This window comes from Musa acuminata, chromosome BXJ3-8, assembly GCF_036884655.1.
Source record: "Musa acuminata AAA Group cultivar baxijiao chromosome BXJ3-8, Cavendish_Baxijiao_AAA, whole genome shotgun sequence".
In the NCBI taxonomy this organism is placed as follows: domain Eukaryota; kingdom Viridiplantae; phylum Streptophyta; class Magnoliopsida; order Zingiberales; family Musaceae; genus Musa; species Musa acuminata.
The window spans coordinates 38,829,948-38,854,732 of NC_088356.1; the positions used below are offsets into that span (position 1 = coordinate 38,829,948).

The window sequence follows — 24,785 nt, forward strand, 5'->3', positions numbered from 1 at the left end:
AACACGTGTTTCAAGTTAAGTTTCCAAAATCGATTTTTATCATACGAAAGAATTTTCAGAACCGACGTTTTTACCGCTGCAATAATTCACCCCCCCTCTTAGTGTCGACTCTTTTCCTAACAAGCATCATAGTATGTGACATGGTGGCATACACCTTGGAGCTGGCGAGTAACATTCAAAAGCTCCTAAGCTCGTCGTCAACGCGAGAGAGGCTAGATGCGTATGACGTCGTATGCGTATAACAAGTTTTTTAAAAAAACTTAAATTATACATATCATTATATTAATAGTTTATTATCAGTGAACATGTCACATAAATAAATTCTAACGTTTGTTAACTCAGACTCGATGAGAATGGCTTATATACTATATTTTTTAAAATAAAAGATCCGAATTTTTTAAAATAAAAGATCCAAATTTTTTAAAATAAAAGATCCGAAAACCACTTGTGTAACACATGATTGATATCGTTAAATTTATACCAAATGGCATGATTACAGGTATTTTACACGATAATTAAATGGCATGATTAATTAAATCACTAAACAATGACTCGTTTTATTAATAATGTGATGCTTACATTATGCAAACTCATGCTTAGGGTTAAGAATTTGGCATTTTCCAGCATATTGAGCATAATATAGCAAAAATCATACTTAATTTTATTTTTATTTCTATTTCTATCCTTACATGAGAAATTAGGATAAACATAATGTGCATAACATGTTTATGCATAGCACAGTTATTTATTTCCCCAATAGTTCATTTATTTATCTCAGTCAACCTTTACCAAGAGTATGAAACTTGGTTGTGAACAACAACAAAGGCAGAATTCATGTGTGATAATTCTATAGAACCAAACTTCTCATTGAGCAACAAACACAAACTTGTCATTCATAGTGGCTCTAGCTTTTCAATCACATTGAAGATTTTGCCGGTCCACCAATGCCATAAGAAAATAAAATAAATGTGAACAATAGCAGAAAACATAGGTATCCATACAAAAAGGAATAACAAATCGATTAAAAGAATAGGGAAACATGCATCCAAATTTTACACAAAAGAGCTGAGAATATATATATATATATATATATATATATATATATATATATATATATATATATATATATATATATATATATATATATATATATATATATATATATATATATATATTCCTAGTGATATAATACCACAAGATGAGAGACAAAATTTATGTAAATTGGTTGCTAGGGAAGTCTATTTCTTGGATCTTACACCGACAAGCTGATGTTGGGATTTCACCTGTTCAATTTTCTTCATCTCATCATCCTCTGAATGCTCAAGCTGCTCTTGCTTCATTTGTTCATCATCTTGCCTATAAGAAGACCACAAGAAACAAGCTTGCCCGATACAGACCAAAAAGAGAAGAACTATTCTCTATCTTGTTTATGCTTTGCTGAGAATTATTATAACTAGCTGGTGGCTCATCCGTAGGTCAATAAAAAGGATCACTCCATAGTATACCTGTAGCAGAGATCCATTGCAAAGTAAGGATGCTGCAACTTTGATTGGTTCATAGTTTCATGTAGGTATCAACTTGATGATGGTTGCAAAATATAAATGCAAGTTGCTGTGAGCATAGCAACAGTAATCAGTAACACCTCACAGGGATGTGAAAAGAGGAATAGAACGTAAGTGTGCCGATGACCATGTGGTTCACTAGAACATTATCTATCCAGAAGCAGATATATTTTGCTTGTTCCATTCAAGTATTATATAACACACATACTAAACGCCTATAACAAGTCTCGGCTCCTACCCACCAACATATATCCCCAAAGACTTCCAGAAGTAGCTATTACATGGCTGCACATACTGGCCATGCATAAAAACATGCCTAAATACCAAAAGACCAGATTTCCTGAAAAGATCAATTTAATAAAAAAATTGGATCCTGGAAGAATGAGTAAAAATCTCTAAGAGACTAACAGAAATGTAAGAGATTCGATAGAAAGCATCTCAGTGGTTAGATAAAGCACTAAATTAAAATGTTTGCAAGAGTCAGAGTGAAGCCTTGGACATACCATCAAATGGGCAAAAGCGGTTGTCTCTCATCATGACCAGTGCGGTGGCTGACCTGAAAGAAAGCAACTGTGATGTGTAAGAATATATTAATTCAGTAACTAACAACTTATTGTATAGACAATTGTTTACATCTTCAGCAGCACCAGCAGCCATGTTTACGAAAGAAGTTTCCTTTGACCTGAAAACAGAGGCAACCGTATTCTGAAATGAACTTAAAATGAATAAATCATTTTGTAAACACAAAACAGTAACATCCAAAGATGTACATTCAATGTCCAAAATAACTTTCTGGGTAGTGTTTTTTTTTTTCACATGATAAGTGATGAGGATGGGATTTATTTTTTTAATCTTCAAAGTTTTATCAAGCTAAGTTAGCACCTTCAAAAAATTTATCAAATGAAGCTTCAAACCCTCACCTTTAGCAAGTGGGTCAAATTACATCACAAAGATCATTTCTGAACAGGGCATTCTTAACAAAAACATAACTATATAACAACCAAATTACTAAAAAGAATAAGTGGTGAATAAAATCCCTATTAAGTGGTACTGTTGTTAAGAAGAAAATAGTTCACCAAAAGAATCAAAATAAACAAAAGGGTGCACCTGGTATGTTGAGCTTCCATCACTTCCAATTTCCCAACTGGTGTCTCATCCTTGACTTTGGCCATGGGCGAGAAGAACTGATTGAAAAAGTGTCAGAGTTGTCGAGGAAATGAAAGGCTTAAATAATTTAAGATATGTTCAGCAAATACCTGGTGCATAGATATAAAGACTATGGAAATCCCCAAGATAAAGTTCATGGTCAATGCATGACCAAATAATGCAGCAGATGCTATGCCAGTAAAAATTGTGGCAACGGTAGATGAATACTTCTTCAAGATTGTGTCTACAAGCATCATTCATGTGAATAATTAAGACTAAAACAGCACAGAAGTAAAGGTGTCTAGCACTGGGTAAGCAACAAAATTAAAGACATAGCAAACATTCCAATTTACCAGCATATTTGAAAAAGAAGGACGAAAGTATGCCCTGTGCTGCATTGTTGCATATCAGAAACATTGTAGCCTTTGAGTGGCCTTCAAGGATATTGAAGCTACTAGGTCCTATCAAAGTTTTTAAAATGTGAAACAAAAGAATAATCAAAATATCTAGTAAAAGGCATCATAAACAACGTACAGTATTAATAGAACTCAAACCATATACATTTTTCCAAACAATTTTACAAATGTGCACCACAAATCCTTTGCAAATCCAGACAAAACAAACCATTAGGTGAAATGACATAACATGAAATCACCAGACAAAACTTTATGATATGATTTATGTGCAATTGTATGCACGACTAACAAAATAAGCACATGCATATAAAAGATGATAACCTCTATGCCCGTCACTGAATTAGGAGAACTAGTTACACAAAAAAATATATATGCATCTAACAGACACAAATCTGCATGTCGGGTATTCTGAACTAGAAGCATAATTAATAATAGCTAACAAATCAAAATACAAAAATCGAAGTCAACATAGTCATCTTCAGAGCATTTATTTGAATTTTCTGTATGTCAACAACTAAGGCCATTTGGACAGAGCAAATCAAGATTTTTAGTACAACTCCCAACAAAAGGTGTCATGCTTATGGAGATAGAGAAGTGTTGGCACTTGTTATGGTAAAGACCCTTCTCTGTGCTGGCATATTTAGAATTAAACTAGTTCGGCTAATACACCATGCACTGCAAATTTTCCCCGCTTTAGGAAACTTTTAGGCATAAGCATCACAAATATGCCAGGAAGAGATGCATTCGCTGTAGGGTATTAGAGGTTCAAGACCAAAGACAACGAAAGTATGGGAGGGTGGATCTCAGTTTATGAGATGGGCCAAATTAAGAACTCTAGTATCAAACATCAAATACCCAAAAATTGAGCCTTGATTTTGTAGATAATAATATTTTATTCATGGTTCAGATAAAAGAAAAACAAAGAATTGCAGCTTTTTACAGAAGAACAGCTGTTTAAAATATTTTATGGCTCAAGTATACAAAACTAAGAATTAATACAACTTTTATATCAGTTTCTTTTGACATCTTGATCATCATATATCGATTCTATGAACGATGTAAGGAACAATTTTTGGTGAAGGTTACCAATGAATTTTCTCACTACTGCTTATGAATCAAAAGTGCCACTAAAACTGCACTTATCATATAGATGTGGTGGTGTAGTTGATTATCATGCTAATTTTTAATTTAATAGAAACTATGAAGATGTGAGTTAGCCTAACTGATAAATATTTTCATCATTGCCCTCACCAGTTATCATTTGCAAAAAGAAAAAAAAATGCATATCCCTTGAGCACTGTCTAAAAGAAAACAAATAAAGAAAAAAATCAACGATTTCTCATCTTTCCCTTTTTTGGTCTCTTTTGATTCTTTTTAATATTTGTCCATATGCATAAACTCCCCTTTTGCTTTAGCATTATCATGTAAAGAAGCTAAAGGAACTCAAGCAAATCTAAAATCCACATTTAATTTCTTCAGTGGTTGATCTACTAAGTAGTAACATTAACAATTTGTTCTCCTTCAGATTTTTTTTCTTTTTTAAATTTCTGCGACCGTGACCCCTTGGTTATTCAGAGTTTTAACATGTTCTATGTAAGCCTAGTAATGACTAAAACCAAATGATCTAAATATATTTGATATTAAAACTAAGAAAACCTTGACACAAAACATGTTGTAGATATTGATTTTATATTCCTAGTAAATCCACCATTAAAGTTGTCAATACTTATGGAAAACAATACTTTTAAAAGCGCTAGATGCCAAGGTCCCAAAACACCTGAGGCGCTAGGCGCCCACCAAAGCGAAGTGAGACACTCCAGAATATTATAATTTAAAATATATATATTACGATTAAAACCTATGCTAAACAAGGTTCTACTGATGGAGACCTGTACTAAACAGTGTTTCCAATATGGTGCTAAACAGTTCTAACTCCTAACAAAGTAATAGTGCACCACCTTAATATGGTACAACAAGTTAATCGAGATGAGAAAGAATAGATTAAGAAGAGCGTAACCAACACCTATGCAGGAAGGCAGGGGAAGGAGAGGGTGGCGAATGAAGCTACGCAAGAGGGCGATGGCAGCGGAGGAAACTGTGGATGAAGGTGGCATTGGCGGAGGAAGTTGCGAACAAACGTGGCAACAATGGAGGAAGCTGCGAATCAAGGCAGAGCCGAAAGAGGATGATGCAGACGAAGGCAACAGTGGAGGAAGCTATGGATGAAGGTGGCGATGACAAAGGAAGCTGTGGATGAAGGCGATAATGATGGAGGAAGCTGCGGATGAAGATGACGACGGATGGAACTACGGACGAAGGCAATGGCGACGAACGTAGGGTTTCACTTCGAAGACAAACTGGGTTGGGCAGGGTGGAGGGAGGGGTTGTGTTAGGGCAGGTTAGTTGGTTCAATTGAACCAGGGCACAAACTTGAACCTATCTTCACTCAGGCGCTCCCCCAAGGCGCCTGGTGCTTGGGCACAAGCAAGCGCCTAGGCGACGCTTCATTGAAACACCTCACATTAAGGTTTTATAAGGCGCTCGAGCAAGGCAAGAACCAAGCATGAATCCAGACCCATCTTCACTTGAGCACTCACCCGAGGCGCCTGACACCTAGGCTCAAGTGAGTGCCTGGTCGGCGCTTCATCGAAACACCTCACCCGACGGTTTTGCCAGGCACTCAGGCCTCATCTCGCTCAAGCACCTTTTGAAAACACTGATTAAAAAGATTCATTCTTGCTTGAAATTGGTAAATGGTATCGGATATGACCTGTAAAGTGATTTTATTTCAATATCAGAAATCATAAGACTATATTAGTGCAGTAACAACCAAAATAGGATCATCACAGGTAGATCAGCTCAAATTATGTAAACTGGTCAGAATTAGCATATCAACTATGTATAGCATAAATGTTCAGCATTACATATTAAACAAGAGTCAAAAATACACACCTTTAATAATGACAGTTCCTATAATGCCCAAAAAGTTAAATATTGCACCATAACCATACAAAAATAAGTTCTGCAAAAAAAGTTAAATGTTAAACAAATATGGCCTTTATAAAAGCACATAATTATCGAAGATAAATTGGCAGATAGGGAGAAAACAAGTACAGAGACTTATTAAGCTATTCATTATTAATAGTGAGATTGGCAAAACCACATTCAATTATAAAGAGTCACCTGAAGGTAGATACTTGTCTCAAACTGGCTTTTTAAAGCATATTCATTGTAGACGGAGGCCATTGATGGAACAGTAACCTGCAATGTTAAAATACCATGTGAGCATTTAAGACAGAACTATATAGTGTAAACTATACAAATAGAAATCTTCATACATCCGAGGCATCACTTAGCTAGCTACTTGTCCGATATACGTATATAAACCAAGTGTTCATTCAACACCTTGTTTCAAGAAAAGAAAGAAAAAATAACTTCTAGGTGGACTATAGAAAAGAAGGTAGCACAAGAATATTGATAATCTTCGTGCATTTGTCAACCATCTAACACTTGATAGCCTATCCTAAAAGAGAATAGTATGATACACTAAAACTAAAATTCCACACTGGATAAAGTCTGGAATTTATCATGTACTCAAAAGTTTACATCAAAACTTCAATATTCCTGCGGATAAATAAGTTACCAACTTATATACATTTTAAAATTTTAAAGATAAGGATGTTCACCTAACAAAAGCATTTTAGTGATAACAGAAGATTTGGAGTAAGATCCAACAGAATAACTTAACAAGTTAATTAGATAATTTTCCCAAAAAAATGGCCATCTAATTAGAGGAAACAATAAAAAAGTATTCAATGCAAAAACTAAAAGCAACAACAACAATTAAGAATATAAGTATAGATGATCAAACTTACAAAAACTAGTGTATACACATAAGCAATCATTGTAACAGGTAGACCCAGCGCTGTGGAACCCTCAGGCAATGACCGGAGCTGATTTACACTTATCCCAATCAACAAAAGTGCAAGAGCCTCCCACTGCTCATCAACAAAAAAGAATAAGTGAAGAACTTAAAGGTCAATATAAAAATATTATCACCAGAATCAAGAATAATAAGGATCAGCAATCTATATGACTTGCAGTTAGGCCCCACCAGATCATCTCATATCAAGCACTTACTGTATTAGCATATCAAATTTCACATTTAAAACCCATTAAAAATTGTAGGCATTTCTAATTCTCATCCATTAAAGTATAATAGTACATAATGCATTCATGCACATGAACGGCAAATCATTCGAGGGCCCAAACTTACTTGAATTATGGAAAATCGCCTTCGCATTATAATCTTTAAAAGGACTGCAATCACCAGAACCTTCAAGTGTGTAAATTGCACCACAATATCAGTGATTTTCTTTCAATATAAATTCATTTCTCAGCATCTTGTGAGAACAAGCCAAGCATAGAATAAAAGAGGACATGGTATATCATCAAAGCATAAAAAAAATATATCTTCAAAGAATCTAGAATAGGACGGATATCAAGAGAATAAGCAAGGCTTTTATGGGCTGTCCACAACTGTCTTTTCTTGACAAAAACCAGCTAGGAAAGCCAGATATAGCCATATATTCTTCTTTATAATGTAGTCAACAAACACTAAAGAGCCATGCATAATATATTCATGTCTGCTGACTCCATTTGCCAGCCAAAAGAAGGCTATTTTGTCATTGATAAAGCATATTTATGTTGGTTTCACCAACCAAAATCTGTTTATCAATTAGAAAATCATAGTATAATCATCATAACAGGAAAAAAGAACCTCTAAACAAAACTCCATGAGCATTTATCATTCCAGCAAAGAAACAACATCGAAATCAACCCAATCTTTATATAAAAAGCATTACCTTCAGGTTGCTCAACATTTTTACTGTTGCAGGATTGAAGTATAACTGCAATGAGAGAAAATTTGATGAATAGACAATCATAAGCATATTAATGGTCCAACCTCTCAACAGCTAAAGCAAAGAAACACAGACATGGTGTCACGAACGGTCGTCGCGCACTCGCAACAACTCCGTTCAACGAACCATTCGTCGCTCACACCTGCATGTACAGCTGCTTGACAGCATGTTTTCTCTTGGTTTTGGGTCATTTTGCTTATAAAAATGTAAGTTTGAACCAGCTGTAGCGTTACAAAGCAACCGCTCACCGAATCGAGCAAAACAGCCTCAAAACAGCCCAAAACAGCTCCGTTTTCGCGTGCCGCGGGCTGATTTCTGGAATCTGCCTCCGCTCACCAAAACGTCAGCCATCTCAGCCCCTTTGAACCCCCCGGGTGACACAGGGCTGGATGGGGCTTCGGTATAGTACCGGGCGTTGAACACTCATTCGCAAGTTCGCACGTTGCCTTGACGGGAACTTGTTGTCGCGCCCGGGACTCGGTGAGCAGCTGTTTGTGGGCTTGCAGCTGTTCGTTCAACCTTCTAAAGCCCTTGTTTTCTCCCTCTCCCTCTTTTCTCTTGTGCACGCAAGGTGCTCGCTGAATTGCTTGTAAAGCTTCCCCTTTTCATGAGACTTCGGGACTTGTCCGTTACTCGTTCTTTCGAACTAATCAACTTTCTCTTTTACAGGCCCTTCGGGACCTGCGAGAGGTTACAAGTGGGCTGATCTTTGCGGAGCAATATCGCAAGGGCGAAGCGCGACTTAGGCAACGCAAGCTAAGTTCGCGTCTTGGCCGCAAGGGTGCCTCACGCCTTAGGCAATTTCAGCTAAGGCCGTGACATTGTGGTATCAAAGCGGGCAAGCACTTCGAGCGAGCAGCGAACGAACTTCGCAACTTCGCCATGGCAAAGCATCGTGGCGAATCAAGCAAGACGGGGCAAGCCGGACCCTTGCCCCAAGCAGTCGCAGGTGGGCTGCATGTGCACACTCGCTCTCATGTTGTTGGAGCCGCTCAAGAGGAGCGCAGCAGCAAACATGATGAGCGAGAAGTTGGCTACTCTCCGCGAGCGGAGGAAACGCAATCTGGAGCGCTAACTGGGAAAAAGAGTCACAAGGAGAGACTCACAACGGCGAAAACCCACCTGGATGTTCTTGAAGCGAGCATAGAGGAACTCTACCATGGCCAACAAAGGCTTGTTGGGGTAGAGAGCTCGCAAGAGGAAGCGGAGTCCAGGATTGACAAGGTCGAGGCCCTAGTCGACCGACTGTCTGATGACACCAAAGACTCCGTGCAACACTTACAGGATGTTGTGGCGGAACTCACTTCAAAGGTGGTCATGCTCACAAGAACACTAAATGCGGGAGGAAGCAACACCCACGTTGCACCGCCACAAAATTTGAGGGCACCCGAGCCTCATGGATATGGAGGGGCAAGAGATGCCAAAGAGCTCGAGAACTTTATGTTCGACATGGAACAATACTTCCGAGCTACGAGGCCCGATTCTGAAGATACCAAAGTTTCTATAGCAACAATGTATCTGAACGGAGATACAAAACTTTGGTGGCGAACCCGTTGGGAGGAGATCAAACAAGGTCGGTGTCGAGTCGACACATAGGAGGACTTGAAGCGGGAGTTGAGAACTCAGTTCCTACCGGAGAACACAGAGTTCGTCGCAAGAAGGAAGTTGAGACAACTCCGCCAAAGTACCACCATCTGAGACTATGTAAAATAATTTTCTACACTAATGCTGGACATACAGGACATGTCCGAGAAGGACAAGTTGTTCAGCTTCCTCGATGGTTTGAAGTCATGGGCTCAACAGGAGCTAAATCGAAGGAATGTTACCGATGTGGTCGAGGCAATTGCTGCTGCAGAAAGGCTCACCGACTTTGTTTCCTCCGAAGACCCAGGGAGAAGGAAACAATCTTCAGGAAATCGCCCTCCAAAACATTCTCGAGGGAAGGAGCTCGGGGGCGAACAAAAGAAGAAGAGTTCCCACAAAGGGCCAAACCCGAAAGGCAAGACCTCGAAACCTGGAGGATGTTTCTTGTGCGGAGGACCGCACATGGTGAGGGAGTGCCCACAAAAACAGGCACTCAATGCTTTGACGGCTTCCATCCACCACCCCCCGATCGGACAAGAGCAAAGCTGTTTCTCTTAGTTCGAGCAGTTCTGAATCCAGCAACGACGACGAGGAGTCGCAAGGACCCCGAATGGGAACAATGCGTTTGTTGAACGCCATGCGGGGTCAAGTGGGGGAGAACATCAAGACAAAGCTACAAAAAGCAGGAAGTAGTGAGCTGATGTATGTAGACATCAAGCTAAATGGCCAAACGACCCGTGCAATGGTGGACACGGGCGCTACCCACAACTTCATAGCCGATCGAGAAGCACAGCGACTTGGGTTGATCTTGGAGAAGAGTCCAAGCCGAATGAAGGCGGTGAACTCGGAGGCCAGGCAAATCTCCGGGTTGGCGAAGGGTGTTCCCATCAAAATCGGGACATGGAGCGGGAACACCAACATGATGGCCGTGCCACTAGATGACTTCCAAGTGATTCTTGGAATGGAGTTTATGCACGCGGCGAAGTTGGTGCTAATGCCATTCTTGAACTCCCTATGTATGATGGGAGGCGATGACCCCTGCGTGGTTCCCGTCTCTCGGAGAGGAACCAAGGAGCCCCAACACATATCGGCATTACAACTGAAGAAAGGGGTGCGAAAAGGCGGATTGACATTCGTGGCTGCTATGAAGCTAGAGCCACTCAACGAGAAGGCCATTCAAGAACCTGCTGTGGTGGCGAACGTCCTGAAAGAGTTCAAAGACGTTATGCCACCCGAGTTGCCGAAGACTCTTCCACCACGCAAAGGCGTGGATCGCAGCATCGAGCTGGAGCCAGGAGTGAAGCCTCCAGCGAGACCACCCTACCGCATTGTCACGGACAAACTTTTAAACAAGGTGTTTGATGTAATGCTTATGTATGTTCGTGTCTTTTGGCATGTTCATGCCTTGTACAGCATGTAGAGGGGCGACCGAAGGCTTAATAGTCTCATTTTAGTTGGGTTGGTGGCCTCTTTAGGCTTGTAAATAAAGGTTGTGTCATGTGGACACGTGCGAGAGATTCTCGGTCTGTAATAGACCATTTTACCCTTTGTTGTGCCACTGTTCAGAGCTTGTAAAGTCTGTTTGTAATTTGCATTGTCTATGGAGTGTTTTCGGAGATGTTTACTTGTGGATCCCGATTGAGGCGTTCTCTCTAGCCCGTTCTCCCTTTTGTTGGTCCTAAGGGACAATGGGAGACTTCGGAGAGGCTGACCTTTGCGGACGGACACGCAAGGGTGCCGCACGACTTAGGCAAAACCAGCTAAGTCCGGGACAGATGGTATCAGAGCGGGACAAGCACTCATAGAAACACTTAGCATGCAAACGTGGGGGACCTAGCGGGGCTACGTTGAGGCAGTTAGCACACGTGCGACCGTTTGGGGGAAAACGGGCATGGAGATGTAGGGAAAAGCAGTCGCTCAGAGGAGCGGGCATCTGAGATTGGCATTCAGAGGAATAGCCAACCCTTCGCGCAAGAGGCACCACGAGAACAGGCAAGCTTGGATGAATGTGGAGCGCACAAAGGTTGAGATGGTTGAGTTTGAGCTACGGCTCAACGTTGACAACCATACTTAATGGTGCTCAAGGCAAGAGAGGCGCTTGGTAAAGGATGAGACCATCCAAGGTGGAATGAGTTGCTCAACGACCAAAAGAGTTATGCAAAGCTCACAGAGGTGAGGGGAATTGCTAACTCGAAGAATTTGGTACTCATACATGGGCTTGTATGCGGACGATGGAATGTTCGTGGCCATCCCAAGGCGACCGAAACTCGGCGCCATGGTGTCACGGACAAACTTCGAAACAGGATGTTTGATGTAATGCTTATGTATGTCTGTGTCTTTTGGCATGTTCATGCCTTGTACAGCATGTAGAGGGGCAGCCGAAGGCTTAATAGTCCCATTTTAGTTGGGTTGGTGGCCTCTTTAGGCTTGTAAATAAAGGTTGTGCCATGTGGACACATGCGAGAGATTCTCGATCTGTAATGGACCATTTTACCCTTTGTTGTGCCACTGTTCAGAGCTTATAAAGTTTGTTTGTAATTTGCATTGTCTATGAAGTGTTTTTCGGAGATGTTTGCTTGTGGATCCCGATTGAGGCGTTCTCTCTAACCCGTTCTCTCTTTTGTTGGTCCTAAGGGACAATGGGAGGCTTCGGGGAGGCTGACCTTTGCGGACGAACACGCAAGAGTGCCGCACGACTTAGGCAAAACCAGCTAAGTCCGTGACAGATGGTATCAGAGCGGGACAAGCACTCATAGAAACACTTAGCATGTAAACGTGGGGGACCTAGCGGGGCTGCGTTGAGGGCAGTCAGCATACGCGCGACCGTTTGGGGGAAAACGGGCATGGAGATGTAGGGAAAAGGAGTCGCTCAGAGGAGCGGGCATCTGAGATTAGCATTCAGATGAATGGTCAACCCTTCGTGCAAGAGGCACCACGAGAACAGGCAAGCTTGGAAGAATGTGGAGCGCACAAAGGTTGGGATGGCTGAGTTTGAGCTTGACGTCCTCGTCAAGGCCCGACATAACCCAGATCGAACCCTAGCATAGTGCATGTGAGGTTTAACTCAATGGTGGCTCCACGCCGTGATGAGTTCTCGACTCCATCCACAGGTAGCCCTTTCCTACTCGAGCCCTCTCACCCTGCCCAAATGCTAGGTCGGCTCTGATACCAAATGTCACGACCCGAGTCTGATGAGCTAACTGGCCAATAACTCCATTTTGGTCCTCAACGGCGGACCAAAATGCTTAAGCGGGAGTTAACGCAGTACACTCATCAGACCCTTATAAGCTAATCATACACATTCCCCACTTCCGATGTGGGACTAATGGGATATTACATTATCCCCAACTCAATTAGCTTGACGTCCTCGTCAAGGCCCGACATAACCCAGATCGAACCCTAGCATAGTGCATGTGAGGTTTAACTCAGTGGTGGCTCCACGCCGTGATGAGTTCTCGACTCCATCCACGGGTAGCCCTTTCCTACTCGAGCCCTCTCACCCTGCCCAAATGCTAGGTCGGCTCTGATACCAAATGTCACGAACCGAGTCTGATGAGCTAACTGGCCAATAACTCCATTTTGGTCCTCGACGGCGGACCAAAATGCTTAAGCGGGAGTTAACGTAGTACACTCATCAGACCCTTATAAGCTAATCATACACATTCCCCACTTCCGATGTGGGACTAATAGGATATTACATTAGCTACCCAAAATCAAGCAATCAGTTAGAATGGAGGTGGACTCGGAGGAGTGTCACGGAGGCATATCTACTGATTGTGAAGAAAAGGGATGTAGATGCGAGGCGACGGATAGTAGTGCCATGGGCATGGCAGCGCCATGGGCATGGCAGCGCCATGGTACCGCAGAGGCGGGACTTCCGTGAAGGTCATTGATCCCTTGCTCTCATGGAGGGAGAGCGCTTGGTCGTGAAAGGGGCCAAGGAGGTGGAGCATGTAGAGGCAATCTCCAAGTACCGAGATAAGGCTGAAGGGCAAAGGCCGAGGAACTTCGTAAGACCGGTGTCAATGAGCTTCTCATCAAGATAGCCGAAAGTGAAGGACTTCGAGTCATGCAAGAGTGCATAACCAAGGAACGAAGCAGGCAGTACGCGGTGCTGTACCTTTGCTACTCAGTGGAGTAGGCAGCAGGGTTGATGGAGAAGACGGTACAATCCCAGAGGCGACCAAACCTATGAGAGAATTACTCCAAGTTTGGGTGAAAACTTCCTGCATTCCAGAAGTTCAATGGCATTGAGAAGGTGAATCACAGTAACTAACTCAACGCAAGGAGTGCAAACACTTCAAGTGCTTCAGAAGTGTGAGCAAAGAGCAGGCGAAGGCTAGTAACCAGCTCGATGCATAGAGTACAACCTCGAGGAGGCGGGCGAAGTCAAGTAACCTTTGCCTTCTCAACTCTTAAGAGAATGGGCGAAACCGAGTACCCCAATTCTCTTATCTATCTAGCAGAGGAGCTCTGCACAAGTTCAAAGACCCTTCGAAGATAATGAAAGACAATAGTTGTCAAATCCTCACCAATGGTGATCAGTGCTACTGAGAGTAGATTGTCCGCTTCATTTCCCAACGAAATGTCAATCGAAAGCGGAAGTGATGCGAACCTACTTGGATGTGACAACTAAGTGAAAGAAGAGTCAATGAGCAAATGTTGTGGAGGAAGGACCCAAAACTTAAGAAGTTTGCGAGACGATGCTTGTTAAAGCTCCAACAAGCATCCACCCAGTTCAAGCAGCATGAGGCATTTGAGAGACTGGCGCAGTAAAGATGGTCTTTTCCTTCATCTCGGGGATCCGCAGGAATCAACAAGGATCAACACAACTCAGCCAACCCCACACCAGAGTCAAAGTCATTGGTGAGTTGAAGCAGCATGGCGGATCAAAGGTTCGACTACTCAAAAACAGCAGCGGAGAGCAGCAAGGAGCTAAGAGGCGCATTGTACCCGGAGCAGAAGATTGAAGACTCAGCAAAGGCGAGGAGTTGCAGTGTCGACAAAGGCTTCAACGAGGACGTCGAAGGAATAAGTGGGGGAGAATGTCACGGACAAACTTTTAAACAAGGTGTTTGATGTAATGCTTATGTATGTCCGTGTCTTTTGGCATATTCATGCCTTGTACAGCATGTAGAGGGGCGGCTGAAGGCTTAATAGTCCCATTTTAGTTGGGTTGGTGGCCTCTTTAGGCTTGCAAATAAAGGTTGTGCCATGTGGACACGTGCGAGAGATTCTCGGTCTGTAATGGACCATTTTACCCTTTGTTGTGCCACTGTTCGGAGCTTGTAAAGTCTGTTTGTAATTTGCATTGTCTATGGAGTGTTTTCGGAGATGTTTGCTTGTGGATCCCGATTGAGACGTTCTCTTTAGCCCGTTCTCCCTTTTGTTGGTCCTAAGGGACAATGGGAGACTTCGGGGAGGCTGACCTTTGCGGACGAACACACAAGGGTGCCGCACGACTTAGGCAAAACCAGCTAAGTCTGGAACAGCATGTCCCCGCCAGAGTTGGCGGAACTCAGAAAGCAGTTAGGTGAATTGCTAAGCGGTGGTCTCATCCGCAACTCTAAAGCACCTTTCGGAGCTCCAATTCTCTTCCAGAAGAAACAAGATGGGAGCCTCCAATTATGCGTCAACTACCGAGCCCTTAACAAAGTGACAGTGAAGAACAAGTATCCCATCCCGCTCATCGCGGACTTGTTCGACCAGTTGGGCAAAGCTAAGTATTTCTCGAAGCTCGACCTTCGGTCGGGGTATTGGCAAGTGCGCATTGCTGAAGGCGACGAAGCGAAGACTACCTGTGTAACCAGGTATGGAGCGTTTGAATTTTTGGTGATGCCTTTCGGCTTAACCAATGCTCCGGCCACGTTCTGCACTCTCATGAACCAGCTATTCAAGAAGTATTTGGATAAGTTTGTGGTCGTCTACTTGGACAATATCGTCGTCTACAGTCAAACGCTCAAGGAGCACGTCAAACACCTTCGAACAATTTTCAAGGTTCTCAGGGAGAACACTTTGTTCGGATGGATAAGTCGAAGGTAAAAGCGGTTGCGGAATGGCGAACTCCAAAGAAGGTGCCAGAGTTGAGATACTTCCTTGGTTTCGTCAACTACTATCGACGCTTCATAGTGGGGTACTCGAAGCGTGCAACTCCACTGACGGAGTTACTGAAGAAAGAGCAGCCTTAGAAGTGGTCTGATAAATGTGAAATAGCATTCTAAGATCTGAAGGCTGCTGTTATGGAAGAACCAGTGCTCAAATTGCCAGACTATGGGGAGCCTTTTGAAGTCCATACAGATGCTTCGGACTTCGCTATTGGAGGAGTACTCATGCAGGAGGGTCATCCGGTGGCCTACGAGAGCCACAAACTCAACGAGACCGAGCGGCGATATCCAGTACATGAGAAGGAGATGACAACGGTGATCCACTGTCTACGAGTTTGGCGACACTATCTCCTCGGATCGCGATTTGTGCTGAGGACGGACAACATCGCTCTGAGCTACTTCCAATCTCAAAAGAAGCTCTCCCCAAAGCAGGCGCGATGGCAGGACTTCTTGGCTGAATTTGATATGGCAATGGAGTACAAGCCCGGGAAGGCGAATGTCGTGGCCGATGCGCTGAGTCGGAAAGTGGAACGCGTGAATGCCGTACAACTGGAGGGCAGAGGCCAAGCAAGTCAGTTGCACTCCAACTTCCTTTCCCGAATCAGGGATGGACTGTATAGTGACCCCCAGGCAATTATCCTGATGCAGCTCATCAAAGAAGGCAAGGTACGACGATTTTGGGTCTAGGAGGGACTCGTTTACACAAAAGGGAATAGGGTTTATGTTCCCCGAATGGACAATTTGAAGCGTGAACTCTTAAAAGAGTGTCACGATTCCCTTTGGGCTGGACACCCAAGCATTCACAGAACATTGGCTCTCGTGGAGAGGGCCTTCTACTGGCCGAAGATGGGGACTAATGTGGAAGAATATGTTCGAACATGCCTTACTTGCTAACAAGACAAGGTGGAGCAGCAGAAGTCGGTGGGACTTTTGGAGTTGTTGCCCGTACCAGAAAGGCCGTGGGAGAGCATTTCCTTGGACTTCATATCAAGCTTGCCACTTGTAGGGAGACTCGGATCGATACTCGTGGTGGTCGATCGGTTTTCAAAGTATGCAACTTTCATTGCTGCTCCCCTACACTGTTCAGCAGAGGAGGCGGCCAAGCTGATGATGAAGGATGTGGTGAAGTATTAAGGAATCCCACACAATATCATTAGTGATCGAGATGCTCGGTTCCTGGGACGATTCTGAACCGAGCTATTCAAATTGTTGGGGTCGAAGTTATACTTCTTTACAAGCCTCCACCCCGAGACGAATAGCCAGACTGAAAGGATAAACTCGCTCCTGGAGCAATATCTTCGGCACTACGTGAGTGCCAACCAACGAGATTGGGTGAAGCTGTTGGGCATTGCTCAATTCTCCTACAACTTGCAGCGGAGCTCTGCATCCAACAAGAGCCCCTTCGAGATCATAATTGGACAACAACCGTCGACTCCGCACACCATGGCCATTGGGTATACTGGGAGTAGTCCGTCAGCCTACCATTTCGCAAAGGAGTGGCATCGAAATGCAGATATTGTGCGGGCTTACTTGGAGAAGGCAACAAAAAGGATGAAGAAGTGGGCAGACTTGGGAAGGCGACCGCAAGAGTTCAAAGTTGACGATTTGGTGTTGGTAAAGCTCCAACCGGCATCACTCCAATTCTTTAGGAACAAAGTCCACAAAGGATTGGTGCGCAAGTATGAAGGGCCCTTCCCAATTATCAGCAGGGTAGGCAACGTCTCTTATAAGTTACAGCTACCGACATGGTTCAAAATTCACAACGTTCTTCACGCCAGCAACCTAAAAGCCTACCACTCGGATCCGCAAGATGCTTCCCGAAGTGTTCCAACTCGGCTACCTCCCATCACAGCCTCCTACGAGAAGCGAGTTAAAACCATTCTGGCGGACCGCAAGATAAAGCTACCCAACGGAGCTGAGCAGACAGAGTACTTGGTGAAGTGGCGAAAACTTCCCCGAACTGAAGCCAGTTGGGAGCCTGAAGACGCCCTGCGACATGAAGAAGAAATCATTACCAACTACCAACAAGCGTCGACGAGGGCGTCGACAGTTTAAGTGGGGGAGAATGTCACGAACGGTCGTCGCGCACTCGCAACAACTCTGTTCAACGAACCGTTCGTCGCTCACACCTACATGTACAGCTGCTTGACAGCATGTTTTCTCTTGGTTTTGGGTCATTTTGCTTGTAAAAATGTAAGCTCGAACCAGCTACAGCGTTACAAAGCGACCGCTCACCGAACCGAGCAAAACAACCCCAAAACAGCCCAAAACAGCTCCGTTTTCGCGTGTCGCGGGCTAATTTCTGGAATCTGCCTCCGCTCACCAAAACGTCAGCCATCTCAGCCCCTTTGAACCCCCCGGGTGGCACACGGCTGGATGGGGCTTCGGTATAATACCGGGCGTTGAACACTCATTCACAAGTTTGCACGTTGCCTTGACGGGAACTTGTTGTCGCGCCTGGGACTCGGTGAGCAGTTGTTTGTGGGCTTGCAGCTGTTCGTTCAACCTTCTAAAGCCCTTGTTTTCCCCCTCTCCCTCTTTTCTCTTGTGCACGCAAGGTGCTCGCTGAATTGCTTGTAAAGCTTCCCCTTTTCGCGAGACTTCGGGACTTGTCCGTTGCTCGTTCTTTCGAACTAATCAACTTTCTCTTTTACAGGTCCTTTGGGACCTGCGAAAGGTTACAAGTGGGCTGATCTTTGCGGAGCAATATCGCAAGGGCGAAGCGCGACATAGGCAACGCAAGCTAAGTTCACGTCTTGGCCGCAAGGGTGCCTCACGCCTTAGACAATTTCAGCTAACGCCGTGACAATGGGGTGTAACTTTATCAGGATATCTGATGATAGATATATACCTGCATGATAAACTTTAGGTAGTTGTTGATTGCATATAGAAGTGCAGGAACAGCAAGAAGGACATTATTCCGAGCTGCCTGTAAAATGTTGGTATAACATCTAAATCAGATCATAGCATGAACACATAATGCAGAAAGACAAGTATTTGACAATGATCACAAAGGGAAAACAAATTAAAAAAAGAGAACAATAGATCATAAAGCAAGAATGGATAGGAAACTATCTTGAGTTTGCATCTTCCAGGACAAGACATCTATCTTCTCAGATACTCTCAGCAAAACTGGAAATTTCAATTAAAGAGAAACAGAAGAACTGAACCACATTCCTTGATTATAAACAACCTAAACACAAAGTTGAAGCAAGAAAGAAGTCACTTAACCTTCCCCACTTTTCATACTCATAGTACTAAAACCAAGAGAGAGAACAAAGTATTTACATTGCAGATAAATTTTTTTTACATACAGTTTAATTGTAAGCATATAAGTTTCATTAATATGAAAAAAAAAAAAGGTTAATGTAGACTTATCACTAGATTTCCATTCTTCCATAAACATCGTCTCCATTTATAACTTTTGATACTCAAACCAAAAAACATTAAAACAAAAAGCAGCCAATTCACAATTGAGGCAACAGATATGCTATGTAAAAACTTGTGGAAAGATCAATGCAACTTTGTGATTCTAAGTTTATCTTATTAGCCAATTTACAAACACAATTGATATATCAGAAAATGTTAAACGTATTTAATATTTTCTCAGCTTATACCCATCTCCAATTTTTCACCCCTCCATACACAAATAGGTTAACAAAAAAACATCCTGATTCTTACTCACCCCACCATGTGGACCTATTCCATTCAAAGGCATTTCTGTAATAGTATCTGGGGGCTACATGCAATCCAGAATACCTTTGCAGTAGTCTACCTCAAGAATTAAGGGCTCATATTGCATTCACATATAATTAAATGGTTAGACATGAATGCGTTTTGTAATGGTAGAAAGAAAGCATAAGGACAAGAAAAGGCGAGGAAAGATATTGATGAGTGCAAAAGATCGCCAGTGTGCACGCACTCAAATTTAGACTCATTAATGTTGAACATGATGTACACAGAAAGGAAACATCTTTTGTCAAACCTAAAATGTTGTCCTAGATAGGACCAGGTAAAATCTTTTCTTGACCTAATAAATAAACAATTCTCCTGTACAAATTAAGAGTAGGGTCGAATAATAACAGCACTCGAAGATGTGGTTTCTTCTAGGTTATGTGCAATCCACAAGTTCTTTTAATCCCCAAGTAAATCTTTACTAGATTCTAGAGCACTCCTGTCCACCTGACAAATACTATTGATCAAGAAATGCTTTGCTAAATGATATAAATTCAAATACAGTTTTGAATATGTTACAGACCTAAACACCCCAGAATAATTTCAAAATTATTGAGCTGTGTTACACTATAGAATTCTTTAGTTCTGCTGTTCTAGGGCAGTTAATTTTAAAGTTCGATACTACTAGAATGCTACATAAGCAAAGGATTCTTGTCTCTAAAAATCATCAGATAGGAAAGCAATGAAGGGAAAAAAATTTATCCACTATCATAACTAACTGCTAAACAATGAATATCGAGACAATGCCACAAATTTAGGAATGTTCAACTAAAGAAATGACCACAAGAAGAGTTCAAGAGACAGATTTGATGACCATGTCATCAATTTTGGGTATGCAGATATATTTTACCTGTACAAATGTGGAAACTGATAGAAGAGGCTTCTCTCCAACCTTCTGGTGTCTAGCCTGTCAAGTTACAATTGAAAACACATGACAAACCATCCTGACAGATGAGGTGCAACAACAGAGAAGAGCAAAACCCTACTGCATGTTTATGTCAAATATCTAAAAACTATGATTATGGTAGAGTATATCTTACTTCATCAAAACAAAACATTATAGCAGAAAGAGAGCATGTTAAAAGCATTTGAAGTAAGGAATTCCGTATTCACTATGACTAGCAGCAAGAAACCAAAAAATCAAACTTCAGAAGATGAAAGAAAAAAATAAATTTATAACAACCAATGTTTATAATATGCAACTTCTTACATGATATAAGATAAGGACAAAGGGACCAGCCCCTGGAAAAACCTTGCTTTCTTTGTTTTTCCAACTGAGTCGACTACACATTTGACATGCTTCTGTGAAGCTGTGGATACATTTGATGATTTCAAGTCTGTTTAGCCCCCAATACTTAAACCTCTAAGCTCCCCCTTAATAGCAGAGTTGTGAACTCCAAAAGACATTAGGGTTGCTACCTTTGTAAACTGCATTTAATTGTAAATTACCATACCTAGTAGTTAAGATCGGACATTTGATATCTTGAACACAACTCAATATAATGAAAAAGCAGCTCCAGTAAAGACCTATGTCACTTGGTTCTACAAGAATCACGTGTGGGTTATGACTTTCTTTTGGCTTCCACTGTAAGAAGAGATTATTACAGTACCTTTAGGGATATTGAATGCAGAAAAAAATGTAGGCCTTAATTATTATTTTTGGTAAATGACTAGGTACATCTGCTGCTAGTACTTAAGTCAAATTCGGAAGTAACATGGGATTCATTAAACGAGGTCAAAGGGAACCAGATGGCAAATATTATTACCAAATAAGAGACAACGTAGGAGCCAAAGATGGTCCTTTTAAGTAAATTAACTGATTTGAAGCTGGTCAAATTTTTTTCATATATGTTCTAACTGGACTCTTCAAGGTTTCTAAATGAAGTTTAAGTCTTCCATTTTATATATAAGAACAAGTGAAAATTAAAGTATAAGCCAACAAAACTTGTTAAATGGTTATTAGCATACCAATGAATCTAGATTTAAATCACAGTGCACATCCTTCCTTTTATTCCATTATCATAATCATTCAAGCACTTGGAAATATCCAAAACTAGACTGTGCATGTGATATGCATGTGGAGAGAAAGCCAACTTCTTCAAAAAGAGGTTGACTGTAAGGATTAACAAAGAAAAAATAGTCCTATTATGGTCGGTGCACAGTCCTAGTCACATTCAAGGATGATGAAGCTACAGATCCATAGTCCTTGTCCTAAGGATCATGATAAAATAGTAGAGATATCCATCATCAAAATCATCCAAGCCCTTGGCATAGCAGTTCTGAAAATCCAGAATGCTCAAATTTTAGATTTTGCAGATGTTATGACCAGCTGTTAGACTTGACATTGAACATCCTTCTTAAACTAGGAAACTTAGGTAATATTTAATTATTAAAGGCTAGTTGGCTAATAAAACCCCTGCATGTTAGTTGCGGAATGAGATCATGCAACGAGGGACTAACCCTCCTAAATTCCCCTCGAACTGGTAAGAGTATAAAATGGGGGATTCACAAGATCCATTGATCCAAAGTTCCCTGATAACTAAATTATAATAAGAAATGAGTTTACAAGACAAACCTGGAACAATAACATAATGACAGCAAAGAGAACTTTTGCAACCTCTGTCAAAAAGTTCACACTGATGGGACTAAACTTGAACTTCCCATCCACCTTGGACATATAAACTAGTATAGGCTGCAAGGGATAAAAATATCTAGTCAAGCATTTTGTGAAACAGATCTATGTAGTGCCAATCATAATGTGTTCAATGCACCAAACCAGAAGCAATAGTAAAGTGCAATATTAACTGACGCAAGCTAGCATATGCAATACGAGCATTAGCAATTTTGTATCATGCTCATGATTCGTTGGCAATTTACATATCTTGCAGAAGGCACAGTGCTGTAATTCATATATAGTGCCAATGGCAAAATGGTGATAGATAAACCACAATCAAAGTGTTGTTTGTGTCTTTTAATGCAATACGAGGAATAAAATGAGAGCATACTGCTAGAGTATATCCAAAAGTAAAATGAATCTGAAGATTACAAAGACAAATCCATGTAAATTACCTGGAGACCGACCAAGATGCAATCACCCACAACAAGAAGAAAGTTGAGAGGACAAGTTTTGGATGAAACACGAGTCCTATGCTTATCGTATGCCCTTGATACAGATCTTGGACTTGGTGAGACCAATTTGGAGTGACAGACGCTGCATTCTATCATCCCGTTCTGAAGCATCTCAAAGATCAATCTTGTCCAAACAATACTTGGCCACTACAAGTAATTCCACAGATTAAAGATGTTGTCGTGACAACAACAGCAGCAAACCTGATGTCATGAGAGCACATGATAACATCATTGAACATTATGGAAACACTAATGAATTCCACAAGTTGTACAAACTCAACAAAACAAAAGAATACCAATTCGAAAAGTGACCTTTATATTCGATCGAAACTGGTTATATTAAAGGGACACAGAGGACCAAACAGAATCGAATGGTGGATCTCATCGGCTATTCGTTTTGACGCCCAAGAAAAATCAAACCAAGAAGCCAGATCTAGACTCACCTATCTCAGCATCAGTCACATTCCTTCCGGAATCAAAGATCCCGATACCAGATCTACTCGATGGAGGCCGACCCGGAGCAAGATCCGACACACACCGCCTTCAGATTCCGGCGGGATCGCAAGGTCGGATGCCTTCTTGACGGGATCCCGATGTCGGTAGGGTTCTGGAGATCCAGATCCAAGGTACGCGGGGAGAGAGGAAGAAGGGCGAAGGGGATGACGAGGAAGGCGAGAGGGGGCGAACGGGGGAAGAAGCGGGGAGGAGTGTTTCGATTCCATTCCACGACCTTTAGCGGCACAAGACAAAACGACACCCCCGTAGACACACCAGTTAGCGGGGCCCGCCCGACAGGGTACTCTTCCCAATCAATGTGCGGGTATCGGATCGGGAAACGGGCCCGCGTAGTAGGTAGGGAGTTGGGTGATCGGTCTCTTTTGCTTGGGACTCACCGCAGTCTTATTTCCTCGCTTTTTTTTGGCCGTACGCTACGAAGCTGAGCGCTTCCGCTCTTTATAGGCGGCCTTTTACATGCGCAGACAAGGAAGCAGAATTTGGATCTCGAGTGGCGATCGGATACGCCAATAGTTACTAGAGACTGTGATGACGGATGAGGGCTTAAAGGTAATATTTATGAGTTTGAGTTAAATAGTCATCTGATATTAATTTAATTCAAAATTTTAAATGGTTGATCAAATCCAGTATATATTATGAGATGATGAAACTATCCTTATTTATTTTTTCAATCTCACATATTTAATATTTTTTTTATATATTTATATTTAAATTTTTTTTTATTATAGGATGGTCACTCAATTTATTCTTCGAGTCCTAATTTGATGAGACAAAACTAGTGTAACTTTGCTAACCAAGTAGACCTAATCATGCTTTCTGAAATGATTTCAATTTCTAAATTTTAAGAACTGAAACCAAACCAATTATCGTATCTTTTTTATTTAATTTTTTAAAATAAAAATATTTAAAAAAATAAAAAAAAAATATATATATATATATAATTTAAAAAATAAAAAAATAATTACAAACCATCAATTTAAATCAGAATCAAAACCACAATGGAATCACCTATGTTCAGTTTTGATTTAATTTAAAATTGATTAATCATCTAATTATTTAAGCTTAGGATAGTAGCCTACGAGGTTACTATGGAGCCATCTTCATTCAATTTTATTATTCTTTTACCTTTGTCTTTGAATGTCTTCCATTGTCATCAACCTTTCATCACCTTAGTGAAGGGGGCTATGGACGAATGTGAAAGCACATGATCCTCTTGATAGAGGAAGATGGAAGGGAAAAGCAAAAGCGAGGTCACTGATATGTGAAGACAATGAGATAAAGACAAAAGCAAATATAAAAAAATAAAAATAGAAGACGGAGTCTTGTAGTCTTCTAAGATGATAACAATAACGATGGGTGATAGGGTGAGAACAATGGAACGAAGTTGAAGGGGGCAATGGGATAGAGGTGACAATCGACGGGGTGAAGACAGGAGATAAGTAATATTATATTAAAACAAAAAAAGACATTTTAGAAGAATTTTGAAAAAAAGTAATTAGAAATTTCTCAAAATAAAAAGTTTTTCTTCCAAAATTACCCTTTCTTTAATATTTTAGTAAGTTATGTTTATACAAGTCAGACTTAACACTTGGGCAACTTTTGTAGTTCTCTGGCAGAATTAAACGAGATCTCTATATTAATTTCGACATGCAATGTGTTATATTTATCTTA

The 24,785-nt window shown here is 41.5% G+C and overlaps 1 protein-coding gene across 3 annotated transcripts; it reads right to left on the reverse strand.

Annotated features, from left to right (window-relative positions):
- Positions 1 to 1,291: 1,291 nt before the first annotated feature.
- LOC135646092 (CMP-sialic acid transporter 4-like) lies at positions 1,292 to 23,460 on the reverse strand. Of its 3 annotated transcripts, none has more exons than XM_065165236.1 (16): positions 23,042 to 23,460; positions 22,539 to 22,799; positions 22,045 to 22,161; positions 20,320 to 20,376; positions 18,586 to 18,663; positions 7,990 to 8,034; positions 7,401 to 7,460; positions 7,000 to 7,122; positions 6,308 to 6,385; positions 6,077 to 6,146; positions 3,062 to 3,169; positions 2,819 to 2,952; positions 2,670 to 2,746; positions 2,196 to 2,244; positions 2,066 to 2,118; positions 1,292 to 1,505 (listed from the first exon to the last, which is right to left on the reverse strand). In XM_065165236.1, exons 2-15 carry the CDS (start codon positions 22,707 to 22,709, stop codon positions 2,068 to 2,070), a joined length of 1,218 nt encoding a protein of 405 aa, XP_065021308.1. In that variant the 5' UTR covers positions 22,710 to 22,799; positions 23,042 to 23,460; the 3' UTR covers positions 1,292 to 1,505; positions 2,066 to 2,067. The 3 variants fall into 3 exon arrangements, with proteins under 3 accessions (XP_065021308.1, XP_065021309.1, XP_065021310.1); XM_065165237.1 differs by having other exon boundaries at positions 22,539 to 22,745; positions 23,042 to 23,450; XM_065165238.1 differs by lacking the exons at positions 7,990 to 8,034; positions 18,586 to 18,663 and having other exon boundaries at positions 23,042 to 23,180.
- Positions 23,461 to 24,785: the final 1,325 nt, after the last annotated feature.